The sequence below is a fragment of the Mytilus edulis genome, chromosome 10 (genome assembly GCF_963676685.1).
Source record: "Mytilus edulis chromosome 10, xbMytEdul2.2, whole genome shotgun sequence".
NCBI classification, from domain to species: Eukaryota; Metazoa; Mollusca; class Bivalvia; order Mytilida; family Mytilidae; genus Mytilus; species Mytilus edulis.
This window is the reverse complement of record NC_092353.1, coordinates 12238890-12265660: the sequence shown is the minus strand read 5'-3', so window position 1 is coordinate 12265660 and position 26771 is coordinate 12238890. Positions and strand designations below refer to the sequence as shown.

The 26771-nt window shown below is 33.3% G+C and overlaps 1 protein-coding gene and 1 long non-coding RNA gene across 3 annotated transcripts in view; both read left to right on the top strand.

Annotated features, from left to right (window-relative positions):
• Positions 1–26771, top strand: part of LOC139493471 (protein mono-ADP-ribosyltransferase PARP14-like) — an 89016-nt gene that overhangs the window by 42069 nt on the left and 20176 nt on the right. For both annotated transcript variants that reach the window (XM_071281879.1, XM_071281878.1), the window contains exons 9-15: positions 971–1423; positions 1967–2052; positions 2420–2644; positions 3065–3286; positions 3502–3595; positions 12312–12509; positions 24791–24856. In XM_071281879.1, the coding sequence (XP_071137980.1) occupies positions 971–1423; positions 1967–2052; positions 2420–2644; positions 3065–3286; positions 3502–3595; positions 12312–12509; positions 24791–24856 (1344 nt within the window). The remainder of the gene's footprint in view (positions 1–970; positions 1424–1966; positions 2053–2419; positions 2645–3064; positions 3287–3501; positions 3596–12311; positions 12510–24790; positions 24857–26771) is intronic.
• Positions 14114–15193, top strand: LOC139493473 (uncharacterized). The gene is made up of 2 exons (XR_011657007.1): positions 14114–14422; positions 15006–15193. It is a non-coding gene; the product is annotated as an uncharacterized lncRNA (long non-coding RNA).

Below are 26771 nucleotides of genomic sequence, written 5' to 3'. Positions count from 1 at the left end.
ATCAAATGGTTCGTACCTTAGACTTTAAATATATCTAGAGCTTATACTGACTGGGGATCATTATTCAGCTATCTTATTTTAAAATTGGCTGGGGCGTTTGGGGTTAAACATGTTTTTGTAGGTAAATAATATTGCCGTTGAACTATTTTTTATGTGAGTATAATAGTCTATAGATTAAATTGTTTGGTGGAATAGTGAAATAGAAGTTCATATGTTCTTGCTCAATCCTGTGTCGCTTTGAAGGTGTCATGATTGTCATCCTCAGCCTAAGCAATGTGTTACTGTAATTTGAATTTCAAAATGACTAAGCGACGTTTTTTTCGACGCACTGTTCAACTCCACCATAGAGAATGACATGACTTTGACAATCAGTAAATTCCAGCGAAAAATATCTTTATAAGTAAAGAATTGTCGCATAAAAATTAAATACTACAGTACACGGGAAATGACAAAGTTCACGAAGTCTAGTCTGATTAATCATTTTACCAAAAATGAAAAAGCCTGAGCAAAGGGAGGGGGTGGGGCGTACGCCCTCTACTCCCGCTCTGGATCCGCCACTGACCTATTATATATTTGTTTGGGTTGTAAGTTAAGCAATATTCTCTAGAGGGGAGAGCACTTTCTGTATTTGGTGCATCTGATGCCCTTTTCTTGATTTACGTTCATCAAGATTATTGATCTGCAAGATATTATGTGTATGAAGCAAAAGATAACTAGCAATTATTTGCATTGTATGCCAAAGCGCTTCTATGAATTTGGTCAGGTTATTTGAGAACTTTACATACTCATTTTCTACTTACTTAAATAGATACTTAACACTGAGAAACAAAATATTTTTTTAAGGTTCATAATGCTATATTCTATATTATGCACTTATATTCATGTGATGACACCTTAAAATAAAATCTTAACTGTGAGTATATTCTTAATTCATATAATGTACAAATTGTTATTGAATATCATTTAATAGGTGGCAAGAGTATTCAAGATGAATGTGACCAGTTCACAAGTTATAATGGCCAGTTAACGGAGGGTGAATGTTATTGTTCCAAACCAGGCATGTTGAACTGTCAGATGATTGTCCATGCTGTTGGACCAGTGTGGCAAGGTGGTTCTAACAATGAGGAAGACTCACTACAACAGTGTGTTGAAACTGCCTTAGTTGAAACAGAGAAACATAAACATACCAGCATTGCCATACCAGCACTGTGTACAGGAATATTTGGTTACCCTCCACATCTAGCAACTAGAGCTATTGCCCTGGCAGTTAGGGACTATTTTAAGAGGAGCAAGTCTAGTAGAGTTCAGACTGTTTACCTATGTGATGTCAACAAGAATTCTATAGACCTGTTTGTAAAGGCTGGGGATAAAAATTTTGATAAGGCAAAAGACAGGAAACCAAAGTATGGTGGAAGACAATCAGGTAACTATCAATGGACATGATTTCTGTATGAAGTTATTTTGGTTTGAGTTTTTTGCCTTGGTAGGCATCTTTGAGTAACCAAACTCAAAGTTTAACATGTGGTACAAACAAATCTGATTAGAGGTCTTTGCTAAATCACAGTGATCAATTAAGCAAAGATTGAAAGAAATCAAAATTGTCCAGAAAACAACTTTTCTCAAGTTAAGTAGTTAGTACAAGTTAAGATTGGCTGATTTATTTCTAGGAATATGTGCACATATATACCTAAAAATAGCAAGAAAAGGGAAATAACTCTTGAATTTCCATTCCATCCATTCCTACTTCTGTTCATTTGTCAAACACTTATTATTTTCCAACTTTCCTCTGGTACTTTTGAACAGAATTATTTGATAAGCAGCTTAAGTCTTAAGAAACGACAGTGAATACTGCTTCCATTTTGCCTTTACTTTAAATTTATTAATATCAGATGTTAAATGAACTGAAAAAATGTTTAACTTTTTCAATAGTAAACATGGTTCTAAGTAATGTTATTTCTTTTGACAGGTGGAATGTCATCTGGACATTCTGGTCCTGTCTCAACAGGAAGTATAGAGATAAAGATTGTGAAAGGAGAATTAGCAAAAATGAGAGTGAGCAAATTTTAGTAGTTGTATGTCTGTACAATTCTTCATTACAGTTTTGTGTAGCTGGGAACCTGAGTTCAACAAGCACATTGATTGCATTAGAATATTAATGACACAGGTTCTGAAGTAGGGGAAACTGCATATGCATAAAACATATAAGATGATTAACCGCTTCATGCATTGTATGGACAGTGGTTTCTGGTTTAAAATTAGATGTTGCCATCTTTATGTTTTCGTTGTTTGTTTTTTTTAACGTTTTGTTGATATCTTATTAATAAGTGAATTTATATTTAAAACTATGAAAATAATCAATGAACAAAAAATGTTTTGTATTTGATAGAAAGACATCTTAAAGTATTTTGTCATACTTTAGGTTGATGCTATTGTGAATACCACATCTAAGGGACTGCAGTTGAATCAAGGTGCAGTTTCAGCTTCCCTACTAAGTGGTGGAGGTAAAGGATTACAGCATGAATGTTCCAAGAAATATCCTCAAGGTGTTGACTATGGAGAAGTAGCTGTTACATCAGGTGGAAACTTAAATTGTAATATTGTTTGTCATGGATGTTTAGATCAATGGAATCCAGGTGGTATTAAGGTAAATTTTATATCCTTGTTTAAATTTTTATGCCCCTGCTGAAGCAAAGGTCCATACGTCCAAAGTTGTGTTCCCTTCTCTATCTATGTTATAAAACTTATTCACAATGCTTATTACCACAATTACAGATCAAATTTAGATATTTGGTATCATCATATTTACTGTTTTAGAGTAATATGCCTCTTGACAAATTGAAAAATTGCTAAGCTATTTCGTTTCCGTACTCTGAAGTTTGCCTCAATCAAATGTTATAAAACTTATACACAATATTGGGATAATGGAGAATTATAACTCATTCTTTGCTTATTTAAAGGTTCACATCTTGGTTCACAGCTGATATTTCACAAAATCAATGTGTAGCAAATCAGATAATCTATACGTAATACACAGTACATAATTTAGTATGTTAATACTTTATAGATTCTGCAAAAGTTCATTAATGGTTGCCTCACTAAAGCTGAAGGCAAAGGATGTAAATCTATAGCCATGCCTGCCATGGGTACAGGAAAACTTGGATATCCAAAAGCTTTAGTAGCCAAACATATGTATGACACGGTACAGCAGTACTCAAGTGGGAACCCTAACTCCTGTATAACCAAAGTCTTGTTTGTACTGTATGACAAAGATGATCAAACAGTCAAGGTATAGTTTACCTAAAATAAATAGATTTAAAAAAGTCCAAAGAATGGAAAGTTATATTCTTGTACATGTTCAAAACAGAAAAGTTTTTGATTTAGAATAACATGATACAGTTCCATGTCAAGTTAGCATTTGTTTTAAAAAAAAAAAAAAAAAATTCTTTATACTGGTACAGCGTAATTAGTTTTCTTAATGATGTTGGCTATTGAATATTTTAGGCATTTGAAGCTGAGGAAGGAAATAGACAAGGCAGTCATCATGGCAGACATGACAGGGACGACACAGATAAACCTACAGGATATCAAGGCAGAGGTCAGAAACATTCATAGTTTGATATAACTAACTTATAACACTGATTTTAGTTTGTAGCATTACGGTGTTGGATAATCAAACATAGTATGATATATTATAACTTGCATGTTGCTTATAATTGCAAAATGTGCATGTTCAATTCAACTTATTTCAATTCGTTGTTTAAAAAAGGTTCTTTTAAATCTAGGAGGTCAGCGGTTGCCTCCACTAACAAAAAAAAACCCGCCATTAAAAATCAAAATGTGTTGAAAGTGGCATTTACCACCAATCAATCAATCAAATCTAAGGTTGCAAGAGAATGAACTTTTATTAGTATAAGTATAAAGGATGGTCTAAAGATAATGTTAATATATGATATATATGGCATTGATTAAAAATCAATTGATTAATGAACAAGTGCAATTTTCAGTAAACTACAGCTATATAGTCTATGGAGAGCCTTTTTAACAGGAATACATTCAATTTATTATACTCTCATTTGGAGTATAAGAGTAGATTAATGGATTGAGAAATAGTTTTCCTTTACTACAATACAAAGACAAAACATTCCCATATTGAGTTATCTCCCTTGGTATGAGTTTAATAGTGCATTCTATAGGATGTTTAACTCACATGGTAAAGGTTAAAATGCAAAATAATGCATGAATTCAACTATTTTTTTTTTCCCTGAATAAGTAATTAGTAAATTTGAATGTTAGGCTTTTGACCAACAAATACCACTCTGCATGATTCTGAAATGTGCATGTACTTTCGTAACTTAAATTCCAGCATTTTTTTGGTGATATTTAAAACAGAATTTTTAAAGCATGATTTTCTGCTCCTTCAAGCAGTGATGAGTATGTCTGCGTAAATCTATGGATCCTTAAGCTTACTGATATTTTGAGAAATGATGCCTAATGTTTTTCGTTACTTCAATGCTTCAACTTTGATACACTTATTTCACAATTATCTAATATTCAAAATCACTGCACATAAATGTCATGCTTTGTGCAGAAATATAAAAACAAATGCTCATTCTTCTTCTGTTATAACAATATTCTAAATCACTTTGAAATTTAAATAGAAATTTGAGAAATAAATTTAAAGAAAGGGTATATTTTAATTGAGCATTTGTTTTTATACGCCCGTCAAAATTTTGATGGGACGTATTATGGTATACAAATGTCCGGTGTCCGTCCGTCCGTCCGTCCGTCTGTCTGTCCGTCCGTCCGTCTGTCTGTCCGGCGTAAACATGTCGCACTGTAACTTGAGAACGACTTATCTAAATTTCATGAAACTTAACAACATAGTTGTTCTTTATGATGGTCAAATGATCTGTATACTTTTTGGTGAAAATAAGATTTAAACTTTTTGAGTTACGGCACTTTGTAACTAAAACAGGGGTGTGTTTTTTTTCACATGTCGCACTGTATCTCAAAAACGATTCTTGATTATTGCTTAAAACTTTACACACTTCTTAGTTATATTAATCTTAATATCTGTATACTTTTTGGTGATGATTCAAAATTTCATTTTTGAGTTATTGAGTATTTTGTAAAAAAGGGGGAGGGTTTTTTACATGTCGCGCTGTATCTCAAAAACGATTTATGATTATGGCTTAAAACTTTACACACTTCTTTGTTATATTAATCTAAAGATCTGTATACTTTTTGGTGATGATTCAAAATTTCATTTTTGAGTTATTGAGTATTTTGTAAAAAAGGGGGAGGGGGTTTTTACATGTCGTGCCGTATCTCAAAAACAATTTATGATTATTGCTTGAAACTGTACACACTTTTTTGTTATATTAATCTAAAGATCTGTATACTTTTTCTTTTTGGTTTGATTCAAAATTTTATTTTAGGGATATTTGTAAAAAAAAAAAACAGGGTGGGGGAGTTTCACATGTCCCGCCGTGTCTCAAAAGCAATACATGGTAATTGCTTAAAACTTTCTCAGAAACTATTTATGATTATTGAATAAAACTTCCATACAAGACGTCGGCGCAGCTGTTTATTATATTGTTTTAGGTTCTTCTCTTGATACGTGGGAAGATATGCAACCCATGCCTCAACAAGGGTTTGATTTAGATGATGAAGGGTTTAGTCTGTTTAGACATCATTTAGTAGAATCAGAAGAAGATAATGCTACAGTGCCAGTATTTAGAAGGCTTGCATTTAGTCTTTTAGAAGACGAAATGAAACCTCACACTGTACAAGGAATAAAGACTTCAGCTGCTGATTTTAGAAGGGAGGGTATATATAGGCAATCTCCAACTGAAAATGACATGATACTGCAAAGAAAGACAAATGTGTTGAACAGAGTTAAATCAGATCAGCTTTCAAAAATGGAACATTTTTTGGGTTCAGGACAAAAAAGACCCGAGATTAGGCGTATGCAGTCTGTTCCAGTTATTTCAGTGCCAGCAAATACACCTATACCTAAATCTAAATCTCAGAATAGTATCAAAACATGGGAAAAAATTTATAAACCAAATTATTGGCTAGAAGACATAGAGATAGAATTGGCCATGCAGTTGATTAAAAATAACCATCCAAACATTGATGGACTTCAGCCAGTCACAGTAGCTTTGGCCGAAGGATATAAGAAACCAAAAGGCCAATTTATACAAATTATTAATGTCAGTGGTAAACATTGGTTAACACTGTCTAATATACATTGTCCTCCTAATTCGGTCAGAGTATTTGATAGCTGGAAAAGACATTTACAAGGGGATACCAAAAGAGCCATCTTTGCTGTTGTAGATAGAGATAGCAATGGCCAGGTTTCTGTAGATATGTGTCCATTTCAGCGACAGCGAAATAATGTTGATTGTGGTTTATTTGCTGTAGCTTCTATGGTGGCTATCGCCTATGGGACAGATCCTTCAAAACTTATCTGGGACACAAGACTGCTAAGATCTCACTTTGTACAATGCTTAAACCAATCACAGATGACACCATTTCCACTTTATCAAGATTCACCTCCAAACATGTTGCAAGAGAAAACTTTTGTCTTGACTGTATGTCCCTTTTGCAAGCAGATGCTTTGTGAGAAAGATGAAACTGCATGTAGAAAATGTTCAGATAAATCATAAGAGATATGTGGCTTGTAAAGTTTTTTAAATTTGAAAATGAAATAATAATATTGTGATTGTGCAACTTGCATTGTTTTCTGGTTGTTTGACATTATTCAATAATTTAATTAGTAGTTATAACTGAATAATTATGATGAAGCATGATTATATAACCTCTTTTTTATGCTGTGGGAATTTTTTTTATAAAAGGGTATAAAGTTTTATTTTATTGAAATCATAGAAGGCTAGTATATGTTAAAGTTGTAAATTAATAAGTAAATTATTTTACCGAGTTTTTACATGGAATTTATACATTTGTAACAACTTAAATCATTTCAATCTTTAATCAATTGTTGAATTTATAAAGTTTTGTTTCCTGTATCCTTATGGAAAATTATTTAGCAAAATAAAAAGATTAATTATGAAATGGAAAGCTCATAAAACATATTTGGTAACATTTTTTTGAGTTCTCTATATGTTTATCATGTCTGAAAAAAACATTATTTTGTCTGTTGTAATATTTTATTTTGATAAAATTACACAATCCTTTAACATTTGAAATTTAATCTAAAACCATCTATTCAAAATCAAACTTAGCCATAGTTGTATTTCAAGCTATGAAACACACTTCTGCATACATAGGGATCAGCCTTAAGAGAAAAGAAAACAAGTAATCTGTGATATTTATATTTATTTGTAGAAAGATTGGTTTATAAATGATGACTGCAATATACATGTACGTAACCTTTAAGTAAAACATATTATGTATTGATTTTGAAAAATAATGTTGAATTTTTGTTGATGTAGCTTTGATTTGTATTTAAATGAATTTATATGTACATGTTCAGTATACAAATTTTGTGTATGAATATTTGTGGTCTATTCTTTTAAAGTGGCATTTTTTTTTACACATTTTGTTTAAAGTAGTACGTAAGGCTCTTTTTATCAAAACATATGCTAACCTTAGTTTAAGAAAATTCCATTTTCAATTCCTGATTTACATCTCATGCCCCTTACTTCAATGACCAACACTATAGAGATTGTCTGATTGATTGATCCTTGGTGTTCAACACCATTTTCAGCACTATTGGCTATATCATATTGGTCATTTTTTATTGGTGAAGGAAGCTGGAGTGCTCAATTGCATTGATAGCTGCAACATTTGGCCGTAAAATGGAAGTAGTGGTCGATTAAGATTGGAGCTGAACACTTTTGCCATGTGGGATTGAACTCATAATCTTAGTTTAACAGGCTGTTAAGGAGGCTCGAGGGTATAAAAATTTCAGAAAAAAATCAAACATTTGTTTTTCATAACAAATTTTATTTATTTCCTTTTGTAGTTGTTACTTTATCATATGGTACAAAAATCATTCAAAACAATCAATTCGTGTTGGCCCCAGATGACTTTCAAAATGTATACATCATTGAAAAAGTTCCAAATTATCTCCCTTTGGTGGAAAAATGCCATTTTTTGGCTCTAAAATTGAAATTTCTTTTTCAACTCATCGGTGACCTATCTTTTTTAATATAATTTCCATATAAGCTGTACTTAAACTAGCTCATTGTAAAATTTTAGCGATTTCTGTAATAAATTTCTTTTTTTTATTTCGATATTACCTTTATTTCTCCTATTACTTCAACAGAAAAAAACCGCCTTTACAAAAATGTATGCTTCTTTTGAAGGCAGATTGTGAGCGCAAATGAACGGTGACCCCTCTTTTTTATTTTATTTTTCTATTAACTATAAGATAAAGTTCATTCATAGAAAAATATAGAGAAATCCTATATAAATGATTTAGACCCGCGAACCCCCTTAACAGCCAGGCTAGTGATACAGTAGCTAGATGAACTATGTGAACCACTGGGCCGGCAAGGTCCCTTGTTATAATTCAAGAAATAAAATGGGAAATAAATTAAAATTATCACTCTAGCATCTGTTATCAAACAATGGGCATAATTGATCCTAATGGTTCAAAAATACAGTCAAAAAGAAATCTGTTTCAGTCATCATAAATCTGTAAAATGACATTAAAAACTTGCGATCCAAAAACATTTGGTTAGCAAATGTTAAAAAAAAAACTCGATTGTTTTCTATTACAGGGCTTCCTATTGTTAAAATATTATATTGTTGATTTTTTTCTTATTAAATGAAGTAGAAATTTGTTTTTTTTATTTTTCCATGTTGTCAAATGATTGAAAAGGATAGTGGTGGTATAATATGTAAATGAGAATGTAAATGAGACAGCTAATTATTATGATGAGCAAAAGTGTTAAATTTTATTAGGAAATTAAATTTTCTTGAACAGTATATTGAAGCTTCATCTGTGGCTACCTTACCTAGCTACCTAATGTGATTTACACTTGTCCTTGCTTTCAAAAATTACAAATGTGCCCTTTCTTTAACTCCTTGTTCATTAATAGTCATAATGTTGGTAGCTTGACTTGTTTTTTTTTATTTTGTGTTTTATTTTTTAGTCGTCGGCCGTTGTCGTCGTTAACTTTTACAAAAATCTTCTCCTCTGAAACTACTGGGCCAAATTTTACCAGACTTGGCCACAATCATCATTGGGGTATCTGTATTAAGAAATGTGTCCGGTGACCCGGCCAACTAACCAAGATGGCCGCCATGGCTAAAAATAGAACACAGGGGTAAAATGCAGTTTTTGGCTTTAAACTCAAAAACCAAAGCATTTAGAGCAAATCTGACAGAGAAAAATTGTTTATCAGGTCAAGATCTATCTGCCCTGAAATTTTCAGACAAATCGGACAACCTGTTGTTGGGTTGCTGCCCCTGAATTAGTAATTTTAAGGAAATTTTGCAGTTTTGGCTTATTATCTTGAATATTATTATAGATAGAGATAAACCGTAAACAGCAAAAATGTTCAGCAAAGTAAGATCTACAAATATGTCAACATGACTGAAATGGTCAGTTGACCCCTTTAGGAGTTATTGCCCTTTATAGTCAATTTTTAACCATTTTTCGTAAATCTTAGTAATCTTTTACAAAAATATTCTCCTCTGAAACTACAGGGCCAAATTAATCCAAACTTGGCCACAATCATCATTGGGGTATCTAGTTTAAAAAATGTGTGGCGTGACCCTGCCAACCAACCAAGATGGCCGCCATGGCTAAAAATAGAACATAGGGGTAAAATGTAGATTTTGGCTTATAACTCTTAAACCAAAGCATTTAAAGCAAATCTGACAGGGGGTTAAATTGTTTATCAAGTCAGGATCTATCTGCCCTGTAATTTTCAGATGAATCGGATAACCTGTTGTTGGGTTGCTGCCCCTAAATTGGTAATTTTAAGGAAATGTTGCTGTTTTTGGTTATTATCTTGAATATTATTATAGATAGCGATAAACTGTAAACAGCAATAATGTTCAGCAAAGTAAGATTTACAAATAACTCAATGTGACCGAAATGGTCAGTTGACCCCTTTAGGAGTTATTGCCCTTTATAGTCAATTTTTAACCATTTTTCGTAAATCTTAGTTATCTTTTACAAAAATCTTCTCCTCTGAAACTACTGGGCCAAATTAATCCAAACTTGGCCACAATCATCATTGGGGTATCTAGTTTAAAAAATGTGTCCGATGACCCGGCCATCAAATCAAGATGGCAGTGGCACAGCTAAAAATAGAACATAGGGGTAAAATGCTGTTTTGGGCTTATAACTCAAAAACCAAAGCATTTAGAGCAAATCTGACAAGGTTAAATTGTTTATCAGGTCAAGATCTATCTGCCCTGAAATTTTCAGATGAATGTTGGGTTGCTGCCCCTGAATTGGTAATTTTAAGGAAATTTTGCTGTTTTTGGTTATTATCTCGAATATTATTATAGATAGAGATAAACTGTAAACAGCAATAATGTTCAGCAAAGTAAGATTTTCAAATATGTCAACATGACCGAAATGGTCAATTGACCCCCTAAGGAGTTATTGTCCTTTATAGTCAATTTTTAACAATTTTCATAAAATTTGTAAATTTTTATTAACATTTTCCACTGAAACTACTGGGCCAAGTTCATTATAGATAGAGATAATTGTAAGCAGAAAGACTGTTTAGTAAAGTAAAATGTACAAACACATCACCATCACAAAAACACAATTTTGTCATGAATCCATCTGTTTCCTTTGTTTAATATTATATGTTATAATATATGGTCTTCATGGTTTACCCCCATCCTTTCTATATAATCTTGTCCTAAGTATTTTTTTTATAGTAGTCATTGGTTGCTGTCTATTATGTTTGATTTTTTGCTACTTTTGTCTCAAAAGCGAGCCATAGCGATCTTACATTCCGTCATTGGTGTTGTCAACAAATATTCACTCTGAGGTTAAAGTTTTTGAAATTTTAATAACTTTCTTAAACTATCCTGGATTTTTACCAAACTTTGTTTATGATCAAAAGATATAGTATCCAGAGGTAAATTTTGTAAAAAAGAAATCCTGTTTATCTGTATTTTACTTATAAATGGACTTAGATAGATTTAAATGGAAGAAATATTCAGGAATATTATTTCCATTGATCAAAATATTACAGTTTTGTGTTTGACATTATAAATGCTAAAAATGTTCAAACTGGAGCAGATATAGTTTCCAGAAGAACAACTGTTAGGAAAAATAAAGTGTGCATGTGCTTGCACAAACCAGCTATCTATATAAACAATGAGTTTTGTGTATTGTTGTCTGTCTTTGGTTGTACATCTCCTTTTTACTGGCAGAGTCAGATGTTGGTAGATGGTAATATGACTAATATCTATTATACTGTCCAACATTTTTTGGTAATTCCTATTTTCCTATTGATGTGTTGTTTAGAGGTCAAAGTCTTTTACCATAGAAAAGTGTCTTGGAATTAATATGTGATAAGTTGTTAATTAATACATTTAACATACTGTGGAATCATAATTTCTCGTGAGTTTCATTGGTACAGGTCAACCATGAATATGAATGTTCAACAAATTACACAAAACGTATGTGCTTTTGTCTAGAGATATAGGCAAAACCTCGAAATCACACATCTACGAAAATGCAAATTTTCCTAGATACACGAAAATTAATAACCACAAGAATGAATGAATCCCCAGTATATGTAAATTCTGTAACCTGAGATAGTATGATTTAGCAGGGATTAAATCCAAGAAAACCTGGTAAAGTAAGCCCTGCTCTGGGCTAATTAGGGCTATATATAATATTTTTTGCTGTGTAATTATTTTCATGAATATGGCAATACAAATTCAGATTGCATGCATACAAAAACATTTGATTATTATAATCAGTTTAAACAACTATATATATATACATTTCCTCCATTGAACCTTGAAACACCTGACATTATCCAGACAGAAATTCAATCAAGAATTTTTAAAAAGAACTGAATGTAATATGACTGGATGATGTGCAATGATTTGGATCAAGCATGACTTAAAGCCTGATATCAGAACAGGAATAATTACTCAAATATTCATTGGACATGATGTTACATATCACATCAGACACCAAATCATATGAAAAAAAAAACCTAAAATGGCAAGGGCCAATAAATTTTCTGTAACTGACTCGTTACAGGAATAACATGTTTTGGGTTAAACTCAAACTTAAAAAGAAGACCAAACTCATACAATTAGTATATCAATAATAAACATTTGCTATATTACAGCTAACAGTGCAAAGAAAGGACCTGACAAAAAACATCAGAAACAGACTCCACCAGGAAACCAGTACAGCTCAGCTGCAGATAAAGAGTACAGTGTAAACATGGGAAATGTAGTGTTAAAAGTCTACCAAGGGGACATAACTAATGTCAAAGTGGATGCCATTGTTAATGGGACTAACACAGATTTAGATCTTACAATTGGTAAAGAATTTTACTTCACATAAAAAACAGCAAAATTGAAATAGATCTGTTTTTAGGCAGTTAAGCTGCCTTATGCGAGCACCCTAGATTTGTCTTCTACCCAATAAATGCTGAAATAGGTGCCATTGTTTTCATCAGGGGTTCAAATTAACGGTGGCGCGAGGTCTGCGACCTTCCACTCTTACAGTCGGACTTTCGACTTGGTTCTAGCTACGCCAGACAGACCTTTCACTTGAAGTTCAAAGAAAATAAAAAAAAACTTTGCAGACCAAAGTCTCCTTAAAAAGGATCTCAAAACTTATTTTCATCATTATTATTCATGACAGCAATGTTCATTTTGTTCAAAAGCTAGCTTTATACAGAAAATCGCCGACAAATAATGTGTTAATTCAAGTAAAATTGTATCTGACAAAAACAACATTGAAAACAAAATGGTTGCCATAATTACAATATCGGTTTTGATTCCGGACATGGATCAGGGTAATTCCGGGTTTTGGCGATCATTAAAAAAAACCCCAGGCAGGTGACAAAATACATCTATGCATGAAAATATTTTGTACAGAAACTCAAAATTACTTTTTAACAAAATTTAATGTCATAATCCAATACAATGTGACACAGCTGGGAACAGGGTAACAATAATAAATGTATATATGTTCCTAGTGACAGTATAAATTTTCTTTATCAGTGATAAACCCCTGCAAAACGCTGTCCTGAAAAATTCTTGTCTTTCAGGATATCCCAGGAAGTCCTGGGATATCCTGAAAAATCCCAGCACTGGTAATTTTGTAAATCCTGAAATTTCAAGCATCCCAGGAAGTCCCATGAAGTCCTGAAATCTGTTGTCCTGATATTTCAGGAATTTTCAAGACTTTAAATTTGTTTCAGGAATTTTGGGGATATTTCAGGACTTACATTATTTGATGTACACAAATTTATCCTGATTTTTCAAGAACTCTTAGGACTTTAGATTATTAACAGGAATTACTGGGATATTTCAAGACTTCAAATATATGGGTTTCTTTTCAAAACTTAGTCTTTGTTGCAATTTTAATTCCACTTGAGTATATTTACAATTCTATTTAAGTTCCAAGAATTGTTTGTGCATAGTTAAATTTGCATATGCTCATACTGATGGAAATGTTTGGACAATACTTTGGAAAATGCAAAACTCACATACATGTATCACAAATCATGTCACATGCTACAGGCCAAAATATGAGTAACAACACAATATCATTTTTTTTAATTAAGCATTAATATTTTCAAAGCCCAATTTAAAAGATCATGATCATACAACCATAGATGTAATACCCAAGATAATAGATTAACTGTAAACAGGTTAAATTTATATAATTGCAAGTATCTAAATAAACACACAAATAATTTTCATGCTTTAATTCTTTATCTTTGCCATGTGAGCCAGAGTGAATAAAATGTATAAATGGGACATCTGGATTCAATTTATTTTAGTGTAGACACTGGACAGGAAGTGTGAGGCCATATGCAGGGGCTCACATATTGCTAAATTATACATTTTCTGCAATTACTATTATAACTTTAAACATTAAGATGGTAAATACACAATGAATGGATATTTTTTTTATTTTAATATATATATCAAATTTTCAAGATAAATTTAATTTATTCAACCAGGGAACCTTTCAAAGAAAATGGAAATTTAACTCCCTTAAATAACCCCTGACACAATTAGAATTTGAACTTGGACAACAAGCAAAGATGTCTTATTCTTAACACAAAATGAATGCAGATAAATGAAAATAACTAGGTTCCAACAGTTCTATATTTTAACATTATATTAATAGTGCAGATGTTTTCTTCTGGTGACATGACTGTTTGATTTTAAGGAGCATTAATTTGATGATTACATGCATTTTGGACAATATCTTTTGGTAAGTACAAATACATTAGATTCCACCATTTTGAATATGTGCATATGACAAGAAGAGTAAAGAAAACAGTTATAGAATGTTTACATAAGATTTACTTTCATCACAAGCATAAGGAATTAGCAATACATTGTTATTACATATTATGAAAAAATATTTAAATAGTATAGGTATACTTTTAATAATAACATAAAAAAACTTCAACATAGAAGTGTGAGAAAACTCACATTTAGATATATCACAAACAGTTTGCTGCAATATCTCTGAAATAAGTTGCTTTAATCATTAATATACATGCTTCTGGAATACTAGTACATGTTTGGTTTTTAAAACTTTGAAATATATGATAAAGCAAGAAAGAAATGCTAAAAATAATTGTCAGTCTATGATTTATGAATGCATCATTTAATGTCTTGGTCCTTAATTGCAGGGTACATTTATACACCAAATATATACATGTATGTACTCATTTAAAGAAAGAAAAAAAGCAAGTTGACTTAAACAAATCTGACATACTAATGCATGATATTTGGTTTTTATATTTTTTTCATCAAACTTGAGATCCTGAACTTTTGTTTTGTTTCAGATTTACTGTTAAGGAACAGCAGCTCTGATTTATAAAAAAAAACCTATAGTGAGGGCCAAGATACATTTATGTGACCAGCTTAAACTAGTCAAGACAGAGGGCTTTTTGGAAAATTGGAGAGAATTGAAGATGATAACAATAGAAAAAACAGTGACTGTACTATAGAAAATAAATTTGTTTTCAAGTGATTTGATTTTGAAATGCCATCAAATGTGCTGTGAAGATAAAAAGTCAGAAGAATGAATACTGTCTTTTCATAGATTTTGTAAAGGATGAAGAGTCCATGTTATCCCCATGTTTTTTTTTTTGGGGGGGGGACTTTTTTGTAATGTCTTGAAATATCCCAGGACATCCCAGGAGTTCTCAGGACAATATTCAAATAATTTACAGGTTAACAAGTCCTGAAAAGTTTTTGAAACCTGGGACTTCTCAGGACAATCCTGGGATATTTCAGGTTTAATAGTCCTGAAAAGTCCTGAATCCCTGGGACTTCTCAGGACAACCCTGGGATATTTCAGGTTTACTTGTCCTGAAAAGTCCTGAAATGTCCCAATTGGTCCTATATTTTTAGGATCAGGATTTCCTGGGATATCCCAGGAAGTCCTGTTCCAATACTCTCCCTAAAATTCCTGAAAAGTCTTGAAATTTCATTTCAGGAAGTCCTGGGATATCCCAGGAAAATATCTCAGGAAATCCCAGGAATGTCTTGGGATATCCTAGGATATCCCAATAGATTCTTGCAAGGGAATGTTGGTAATGCATGTTAGATGCTTTTAAAGTGTAAACATATTACTGCAATTTCAATGGGTATTTTTTTCTCAATTTTGATGGGTCAGTTATAATAGCTGGAAGTTTCTTACTTTATTTCACACAAATATTGCAACTACCGGTAGATTATATATATATGAAACCTGAATGTAAGCAAAACATATGATATATAGGTGGAGTCCTTTGGGTCACTCAACCCCCTCCTGTTTGATAACTTTGAAACAGATGAGATCCCCACCCCTCAACCATATAAAATTGAGAATGGAAATGGGGATTGTGTCAAAGAGACATACCATATACATTCATATATAAGACTATATAACTAATCGAATGAAATATAGGGGAAGTCCCTAGGGTCACCCCACCCCCTCCTGTTTTAGAACTTGGAAACAGTCGAGATCCCCAACCCTAAACCATATTTATTCATGCATGGGACAATATAACTAATCAAATGAAATACAGGGGAAGTCCCTCGGGTCACCCAATCCCTCCTGTTTTGGAATTTTGAAACAGTCTAGATCTCACCCTAAACCATATATATTCATGTATAGTACCATTAATAAATCAAAGGAAATATAGGGGAGTATCTGTGGGTCACCCCATCCCTCCTGTTTGAGAACTTGGAAATGGTCGAGATTCACACCCCTAAACCATATATATTCATGTATGGGACAATATAACTAATCATATGAAATAAAGGCGGAGTTTGTGGGGCGACATCCTGTTTGAGAATTTGATAACGGTGGAGATCCCCACCCTTAACATGCTTAAACCATATACATGTATATGCATATATGGGACAATATAACAAATCAAATGAATTATAGAGGAGTCCCTAGGGTCACTTTACACCCTCCTGTTTGAAAACTTGGAAACAGTGGAGATCCTCACCCCTCAACCATATATATTCATGTATGGGACTATATAACAAATCAAATGAAATATAGGGGAGTCCCTGCGGTCACCCCACCCCTCCTGTTTGAGAACTTGGAAACAGTTGAGATCCCCACCTCTAAATTAAATGAAATATAGGGGGAGTCCCTGTTGTCACTCTACCCCTCCTGTTTGAGAACTTGGAAACAGTCGAGATCCCCACCTTTGAATTAAACAATATATATTCATGTATGGGACAAAAGAACTAATCAAATGAAATATAGGTCAAGTCCTTAGGGTCACCCTAACCCATCCTGTTTGATAACTTGGAATCAGATGAAATCCCCACCCCTCAAACATATATATTCATGCATTAGACAATACTATGATAACAAATCAAATGAAATATAGGGGAAGTCACTGGGGTCACCCCACCCCTCCTGTTTGAAAACTTGATAACAGTTGAGATCCTCACGCCTAAACCATATATATTCATGTATGGGACAATATAAAAAAAACAAATGAAATATAGGGGTAGTCCATAGGGTCATCCCACCCTCTCTTGTGTGTGTTTTGAGAACTTGTAAAAGATTGAGATACCAACTCCTAAACCATATTCTGATTCATTCCTGTTTGTCATTTCAAAAAGATTGAATGACATACAAGGTCAATCTCATAGGTGTCACATATGCATATCACTTTGCTAGACTTAACAAATGTGTACTAGACTTTGCCCAATGTCAGGCGACCATGGGAATGAATAATTATGGGAGCTTTGTTTGGAAGACTTCGTAACAACATTATGTTACAAATTATTTCTTGTTTATTATAAAATTTTATCGATTGAAAAAAATGAGTAGGTTTAAAGAATTTACCTTAATTATATTTTGAATTATTTCTGGTCCTATAAAAATTTTCATTTTAATATGGCTTATTTTAAAGAATAACATATCTTTCAAGCCCAAGAATGTTTGACCAACTGTTCTATAATTACCTGACATTTTATTCCAAACTTAGACATCATGGACTTGGGATGAATTAAGGTGGGGTCATTTATGTTTACTATGGACAGGTCAGGATTTTTTAAAAATCTTTAATAAAAATTAAAGAAACATTGCCACAGTTTTCATAATTATGGTCCGAGAACACAATTATTTCGTAGTGCATTTCTTTTAGAACATGAATGAAAATAAAAAAAATCCCACCTGCCCTTTCTCAAAGAAACTTTTACAGTGTGTTGTACTACTTTTGGGACAAATTATATCAAAATTATAGAAGACTTCATCGGCTCTAACTCAAAATATGGACAATTTTATGTTTAGGGCGTCTTGAAATCTTTTGACAGCTTCCGAAGTGCTAATTTTCAACCTTTTTCAGCTGGACCAAATCACTACTTTCCTTTAAAATTCTGGACCCAAATTTTTTAACAGTGTAATTTCACCCCCCTACTTGCAATTTGAGGCATTAAACATGGAGAAATAAATTTGAAAGGGGTATAACAATTAATGGCAAGTAACCCACTGTCAACACTAGGGACTATATTTGTGAACAACGAAAATCAAGGGACGACAATTGTGGTCTTGGACCTAATAGGATAGAAAGAGTTGACAAATCTTAAAAAAACTTGGTATGACCAAAGCTTAATAAATTATAACACTGCTTACAAAGTTTCATGACAATAGGATGTATATTATAGACAATAAGTTAAGTTCTATACTCATCTTTGCGTGTAAAATTTTGATGTTAAAATTGAAAAATTTCAATTATCAACATTTGGGGCTTTAAAAATTAAAATATTGCAAAAAAATACTTTTTAAATGCCTTAATATATAACTTATCCTGTACTTAAAGCAAGAGAGTACTCATTTGATTTATCAGACTTGGCATAATTATTCAAAAGTAAAATTTATATGAGCCTGCGCCTAAAAATTGAGGTTTTTCAATGAAGGGGAGCCTTACATGAAGATGTAATATTTTCCAACAATTTTAAATTTGTGAAGCTTTTTGGTTATAAATGATCCTTACATATGTATTGAAAGTACTTTAAATGGAAAGAAAAGTTACAAATAACATATCATATTAGTTTAAAAGGGTCTTAGGCCAAGTAAGACGGGAAAAAATTTAATGTCAATTTAGGTGGTGCCATATATTTACATTAAAAAATGCATACTGAGGCTATAAGAAATAAAAATTTGTGTCTTTTTTTAGCTCACCTGGCCCGAAGGGCCAAGTGAGCTTTTCTCACCACTTAGCGTCCGTCGTCGTCGTCCGTCGTCGTCGTCGTTAACAATTTACATTTTGAACTTCTTCTAGAGAACCACTGAATGGAATGGAACCAAACATGGCATGAATGTTCCTTATGAGGTGCTGACCAAGTGTTGTTACTTTGTAGCCGATCCATCATCCAAGATGGCCGCCAGCGGGGGACTTAGTTTAACATAGGACCCTATGGGAAATGCATACAAATGACTTCTTTTAGAGAACCACTGAATGGAATGAAACCAAACATGGCATGAATGTTCCTTATGAGGTACTGACCAAGTGTTGTTACTTTGTTGCCGATCCATCATCCAAGATGGCTGCTAGCTGGGGACTTAGTTTAACATAGGACCCTATGGGAAATGCATACAAATGACTTCTTTTAGAGAACCACTGAATAGAATGAAACCAAACATAGCATGAATGTTCCTTATGGGGTGCTGACCAAGTGTTGTTACTTTGGGTGCAATCAACAGTTTTTTACGTGACGTCATTCTGTAACAGGGCATGTAATAGTGGACCCATCATGCAGAAGTCAGATATTCATAGTTATATAGATATCTATACATCAATGGAAAGATAATTCTATGAACTTTCTGAATAAATAAAAAAAAATCCAACATCTCTTGTTTAAACATGCAAATTGGTACAAGTTATCAGCTGGAAATTAGGCATTTTCCCCCTAAAAAACCTTAAAAACAGACCACCTTTGGACACACGGATCAGTAACCTGTGCATATATTTGAGATTTCTGATAATATGCATTTCGAAGAGCTTATCCGGCTGATTTAAGAAAATGTAGTTTCAGCCTACGTTCGCCTGCTCCGAAAGGAGCTATCTTACCTGACAAATCAAAGTGCTTTTTGCAACAGGTGAAAATCAGCTGTTTATGGAGTTGCCTCCCATATAGTAGGAAGTCACAAAAACATTTTTTTTTTTTTAAATCTTGACAAAAGTGGCATTTTAATTGAACTTCAATATATGTTTTTCACATTGAAGATAAAAAACAATCAACTTTTTCATTTAGTGGTATATAAATAGCAGGGAATTCCATCAGTATGTAAATCTCACTGGGGAAATACCCCTAGTTTTTAGTACGAAACTGTTTATAGCACCCTTAAGCAAAACCTTGTATGCGATATATAAAAAATTCTCAGCTTTTCTGAATCTGTACACTATACCGATTAAAATGATGTCTTACTTTAAGGATTGTGACCACAAATAGTGAAACTACAGCTCTTTTTTTATGTCGCGCGGTAGTGGCATATTGGCCAGTGGCAAACAGTTTAACTGGCAAATCCCAAACATTTCCTGTATCACATTTTCATCAGTTTTTCAAAGAAAATAAATCATAAAATAGGGTTTCTTTTAAATAAATAGAATAAAAACTATGAAATAGGCATGAATAAAGTTACTTTAAATAGATTTTGTTCCTAGTACTATATGAACTAAGTTATAGCTGAGTTGAGAAAATATTGAAATAGTGTTTTTCTTAGGAATGGCATGTGTACCTTTTTGACTATAAAAAGTACCAAATATATATTATAATGAATAAAACTTGATGTAACACTGATCAGGAGTAAAGGTCAAAGTAGAAAAAATCTACACTTTTCATATGCAACTTTTGGTTCCAAATATATGAGAGATTGAATAAAAATATCATGACGTCGCAAAAAATTAAAAAACTTCAATACTCGCAGAGTCTGTTTTTCTTATATCTGGTTGCTATGTACAAATCTGTAATATTTGCATTAAATATACCAAACTGATGCTTTTAAATTAATGTATACATGCCGTACAATATTTTTCAGAATTATTTTACTCCATTCGCAAACACATTTCTATGCTAAAACATCACTAATATTTTGTATTTGTCCCTTAAGGGTGCAATCAACAGTTTTTTACGTGACGTCATTCTGTACCGGGGCATGTAATAGTGGACCCATCATGCAGAAGTCAGATATTCATAGTTATATAGATATCTATACATCAATGGAAAGATAATTCTATGAACTTTCTGAATAAATAAAAAAAAATCCAACATCTCTTGTTTAAACATGCAAATTGGTACAGGTTATCAGCTGGAAATTAGGCATTTTCCCCCTAAAAAACCTTAAAAACAGACCACCTTTGGACACACGGATCAGTAACCTGTGCATATATTTGAGATTTCTTATAATATGCATTTCGAAGAGCTTATCCGGCTGATTTAAGAAAATGTAGTTTCAGCCTACGTTCGCCTGCTCCGAAATGAGCTATCTTACCTGACAAATCAAAGTGCTTTTTGCAACAGGTGAAAATCAGCTGTTTATGGAGTTGCCTCCCATATAGTAGGAAGTCACAAAAACATTTTTTTTTTTAAATCTTGACAAAAGTGGCATTTTAATTGAACTTCAATATATGTTTTTCACATTGAACATAAAAAACAATCAACTTTTTCATTTAGTGGTATATAAATAGCAGGGAATTCCATCAGTATGTAAATCTCACTGGGGAAATACCCCTAGTTTTTAGTACGAAACTGTTTATAGCACCCTTTGTAGCCGATCCATCATCCAAGATGGCCGCCAGCAGGGGACTTAATTTAACATAGGACCCTATGGGAAAGGCATACAAATGACTTCTTTTAGAGAACCACTGAATTGAATGAAACCAAACATGGCATGAATGTTCCTTATGAGGTGCTGACCAAGTGTTGTTACTTTGTTGCCGATCCATCATCCAAGATGGCCGCCAGCGGGGGACTTAGTTTAACATAGGACCCTATGGGAAATGCATACAAATGACTTCCTCTAGAGAACCACTGAATGGAATGAAACCAAACATGGCATGAATGTTCCTTATGAGGTGCTGACCAAGTGTTGTTACTTTGTTGCCGATCCATCATCCAAGATGGCCGCCAGCCGGGAACTTAGTTTAACATAGGACCCTATGGGAAATGCATACAAATGACTTCTTTTAGAGAACCACTGAATGGAATAAAACCAAACATAGCATGAATGTTCCTTATGGGGTGCTGACCAAGTGTTGTTACTTTGTAGCAGATCCATCATCCAAGATGGCTGCCAGTGGGGGACTTAGTTTAACATAGGACCCTATGGGAAATGCATACAAATGACTTCTTCTAGAGAACCACTAAATGGAATGAAACCAAACATAGCATGAATGTTCCTTATGGAGTGCTGACCAAGTGTTGTTACTTTGTAGCGGATCCATCATCCAAGATGGCCCCCAGCAGGGGACTTAGTTTAACATAGGACCCTATGGGAAATGCATACAAATGACTTCTTCTAGAGAACCACTAAATGGAATGAAACTAAACATAGCATGAATGTTCCTTATGGAGTGCTGACCAAGTGTTGTTACTTTGTAGCCAATCCATCATCCAAGATGGCCGCCAGCGGGGGACTTAGTTTAACATAGGACCCTATGGGAAATGCATACAAATGACTTCTTTTAGAGAACCACTGAATGGAATGAAATCAAACATGGCATGAATGTTCCTAATGTGGTGCTGACCAAGTGTTGTTACTTTGTAGCCGATCCATTATCCAAGATGGACGCCAGCGGGGGACTTAGTTTAACATAGGACCCTATGGGAAATGCATACAAATGACTTCTTTTAGAGAACAACTGAATGGAATGAAACCAAACATTGCATGAATGTTCCTTATGCCGTGCTGACCATGTGTTGTTTCTTTGTAGCCCATCCATCATCCAAGATGGCCGCCAGCATGGGACTTAGTTTAACATAGGACCCTATGGGAAATGCATACAAATGACTTCTTTTAGAGAACCACTGAATGGAATGAAATCAAACATGGCATGAATGTTCCTAATGTGGTGCTGACCAAGTGTTGTTACTTTGTAGCTGATCCATTATCCAAGATGGCCGCCAGCAGGGACTTAGTTTAACATAGGACCCTATTGGAAATGCATACAAATGACTTCTTTTAGAGAACCACTGAATGGAATAAAACTAAACATTGCATGAATGTTCCTTATGAGGTGCTGACCAAGTGTTGTTACTTTGTAGCAGATCCATCATCCAAGATGGCTGCCAGCAGGGGACTTAGTTTAACATAGGACCCTATGGGAAATGCATACAAATGACTTCTTTTAGAGAACCACTGAATGGAATAAAACCAAACATGGCATGAATGTTCCTTATGAGGTGCTGACCAAGTGTTGTTACTTTGTAGCCGATCCGCCATCCAAGATGGCCGCCAGTGGGGGACTTTTGAATGAAATTAAACATGTTCCTTTCCTTATCAATGAGGTTGTGTTGTCACTTTTAGCCAAATTTTATATTTTTTCATATGATTTCAAAAACCCAAGTAGAATCAGGTGAGCGATACAGGCTCTTGAGAGCCTCTAGTATCATTTCTATACTCATGTGACATGATACAACAAATCTGAGCACAAGAAGACTCTTGCAATTAACTTTTCTTACAAACAGTATGGTTTGATACAAAGATTTTTGCCTTTTTAGGGAAAAACTTGCATGCAATTTATTCTCAACAGGCTTATATTTAAATCACTTGCTATCCTACAGAAGAACAGAAAGATATTATGTGAAATGGAACAGATACAATAGACATTGTAAAGTGCTTTTGATACAAATTTAGTGAGGTCTTTATTATGGACTTCAAATTTTATGTACCAAGCTCCCCACTTTTTACTTCATCCAAACAGGGCGTTAGACAAGGGTCATTTATACAACACATTTTGCACATATTGTCTGAGATAATCTTCTTTTCTGTAGATTCAGAGTTCATAAATAAGTAAAAGAACTAGATAAAGGCATAGACACACAAATATTGACACATGAAAACCTGTCAGATAGAAAGTCAGGATGCCATTTATGCATCAATATTGAAAAAGCTATAAATGTCTATTTTGACCATAAAATGCCAAAATTGGTCATTTTTGCAGAAATTCTATAAAATTAAAGTTTAAATCCTTTAGTTTCATGCTATTTGACAAATTGACACCATCAAAACATTTAGGGAAGTTGCCAAAGTACAGATTCTATATTTACAGATTTCACCTCTTAGGTCCGAGAACACAATTATTTCGTAGTGCATTTCTTTTAGAACATAAATGAAAATAAAAAAAATCCCACCTGCGCTTTCTCAAAGAAACTTTTACAGTGTGTTGTACTACTTTTGGGACAAATTATATCAAAATTATAGAAGACTTCATCGGCTCTCACTCAAAATATGGACAATTTTATGTTTAGGGCGTCTTGAAATCTTTTGACAGCTTCCGAAGTGCTAATTTTCAACCTTTTTTTCAGCTGGACCAAATCACTACTTTCCTTTAAAATTCTGGACCCAAATTTTTTAACAGTGTAATTTCACCCCCCTACTTGCAATTTGAGGCATTAAACATGGAGAAATAAATTTGGAAGGGGTATAAAAATTAATGGCAAGTAACCCACTGTCAACACTAGGGACTATATTTGTGAACAACGAAAATCAAGGGACGACAATTGTGGTCTCGGACCATTATGTTTGCCTTGGTTTTTGGTGAACTACCTTAAGCGCTTACAGTGCTTTGATGTTTTTAGGAATAATTTGTAATATTGTTAACTACTTACTTCACCATCAAATATATTTGGCATCATACTGTGATATTACTGGCAAGCAGATGAAGTGTCTATTTTTCTTCAATACAACTTCTCTTATTGGGACCATATATCAATGAGATCTAGCAGTATAAGGCACTCAGAATGATTATAATGAGCAATTCAGTGCATGCAGCCTTCACCGTATTTCCCCTTGGGAAATATTTTTTGAAAGCCTTTGATCAATTTAGATCAATGCAAATTATTAAGTTAATGTATGTATAAGAATGTGATTTGTATTTTATATTGATTTTAGGTGCTGTGGCAAAGGCTATAAAGACTAAAGGAGGACATGAACTAGAAAAACAACTCAAGGATCAAAGTAATATAATCTAATATAAAATAGTAACTTTTTTAGCAACTGGTTATAATTTGTTGATGTGCCATTGTTCAACTACTAAATTGTCTGTTTTACTTACTAGTACACTTGGTACAATAAAAAACCTGATAATAAATTGTTCAAATAAGGCCTTTGAAAATAGTGGAATTAATTACTTTTGGAGTGTCAAAAACTCATTGGAAGTACTTGATAAATTGCATGCATATATTGGTGATTTTGAATCTGTTCAAAGTTTTGATTTTTCTACCCTATATACCACTTTGCCTCATATTCTTATTAAGAAAAAATTCACATCCCTAATTAACTGGGCATTTAAAAAGTCGGAATGCGAGTACATATGTTCAAACTCTTTTAGATCATTTTTTAGTAGCAATAAACAAAAGAACTATGTCAATTGGACATGCTTTGATACTATTTATGCACTTGAATTTTTACTTGATTTCGCTTTGGAGATTCTGTATATCGTCAAGTTATTGGAATTCCAATGGGGACTAACTGTGCACCACTTATTGCGGACCTGTTTTTGTATTGTTATGAGTTACAATTTATGACTAAAATTAGCAAAGACCCATCAAAACAACATTTGATACAAAAATTTAACAATACTTTTAGATATTTGGATGATATATTGGCTCTAAATAATGACGACTTCAGTATGTATACTAAAGAAATTTATCCTGTAGAACTTACTTTAAATAAAGCTAATGATAACAATGACCACTGCCCTTTCCTCGATCTTGATATCTATATCATAAACGGGAAGCTTAATACAAAAATTTATGATAAAAGAGATGATTTTTCATTTCCTATTGTTAATTATCCATTTTTAGATGGTGACGTTCCCTTGTCACCATCTTATGGTGTTTATATATCTCAACTTGTACGATTCGCTCGTGTATGTAACAATGTATTAGATTTTAGCGAGAGAAATTTATGTATTACTGAAAAATTATTACACCAGGGTTTTCGATATCACAAACTGGTCAAAACATTTACTAAATTTTATCACCGGTATAAGGAAATAATTCGTAAATATAACTCAACATGCAGACATCTTATACGTTCAGGTATTTCACATCCAAAATTTTATGGAAATATTCTTTATAAAGCACAAAAATGTCAGTATTCTCCTCAGAAACTAACAAAACCTTTAAATAGACTTATTAAAAGGGGATATAGTTACGATACTGTTGTCAGGTCATTAAAGATTGCATATTTTGGCTTTAACATTGATTCACTGATAGGGTCTTTGCATCGGAACTAAACACATTTATTTCTAAAAAAAACAGTTGTTGGCATGACACGGGTTATGTTCTTCTCATATATTTTATGATAGTATGATACTAAACCCCTAACGGGAGGGATTGTACCTGATATTCATATGATGAAGACATAATCTTTCAATCAGTTTAATTGAGGTCTGGAGCTGGCATGTCAGTTAACTGCTAGTAGTCTGTTGTTATTTATGTATTATTGTCATTTTATTTATTTTCTTTTGTTACATCTTTTGACATCAGACTCGGACTTCTCTTGAACTGAATTTTAATGTGCGTATTGTTATTCTTTTACTTTTCTACATTGGCTAGAGGTATAGGGGGAGGGTTGAGATCTCATAAACATGTTTAACCCCGCTGCAATTTTGCGCCTGTCCCAAGTCAGGAGCCTCTGGCCTTTGTTAGTCTTGTATGATTTTAAATTTTAGTTTCTTGTGTATAATTCGGAGTTTAGTATGACGTCCATTATCACTGTACTATTATGCATATTTTAGGGGCCAGCTGAAGGACACCTACAGGTGCGGGAATTCTCGCTACATTGAAGACCCATTGGTTGCCTTCGTCTGTTGTTTGCTCTATGGTCGGGTGGTTGTCGCTTTGACATATTCACCATTTCCTTTCTC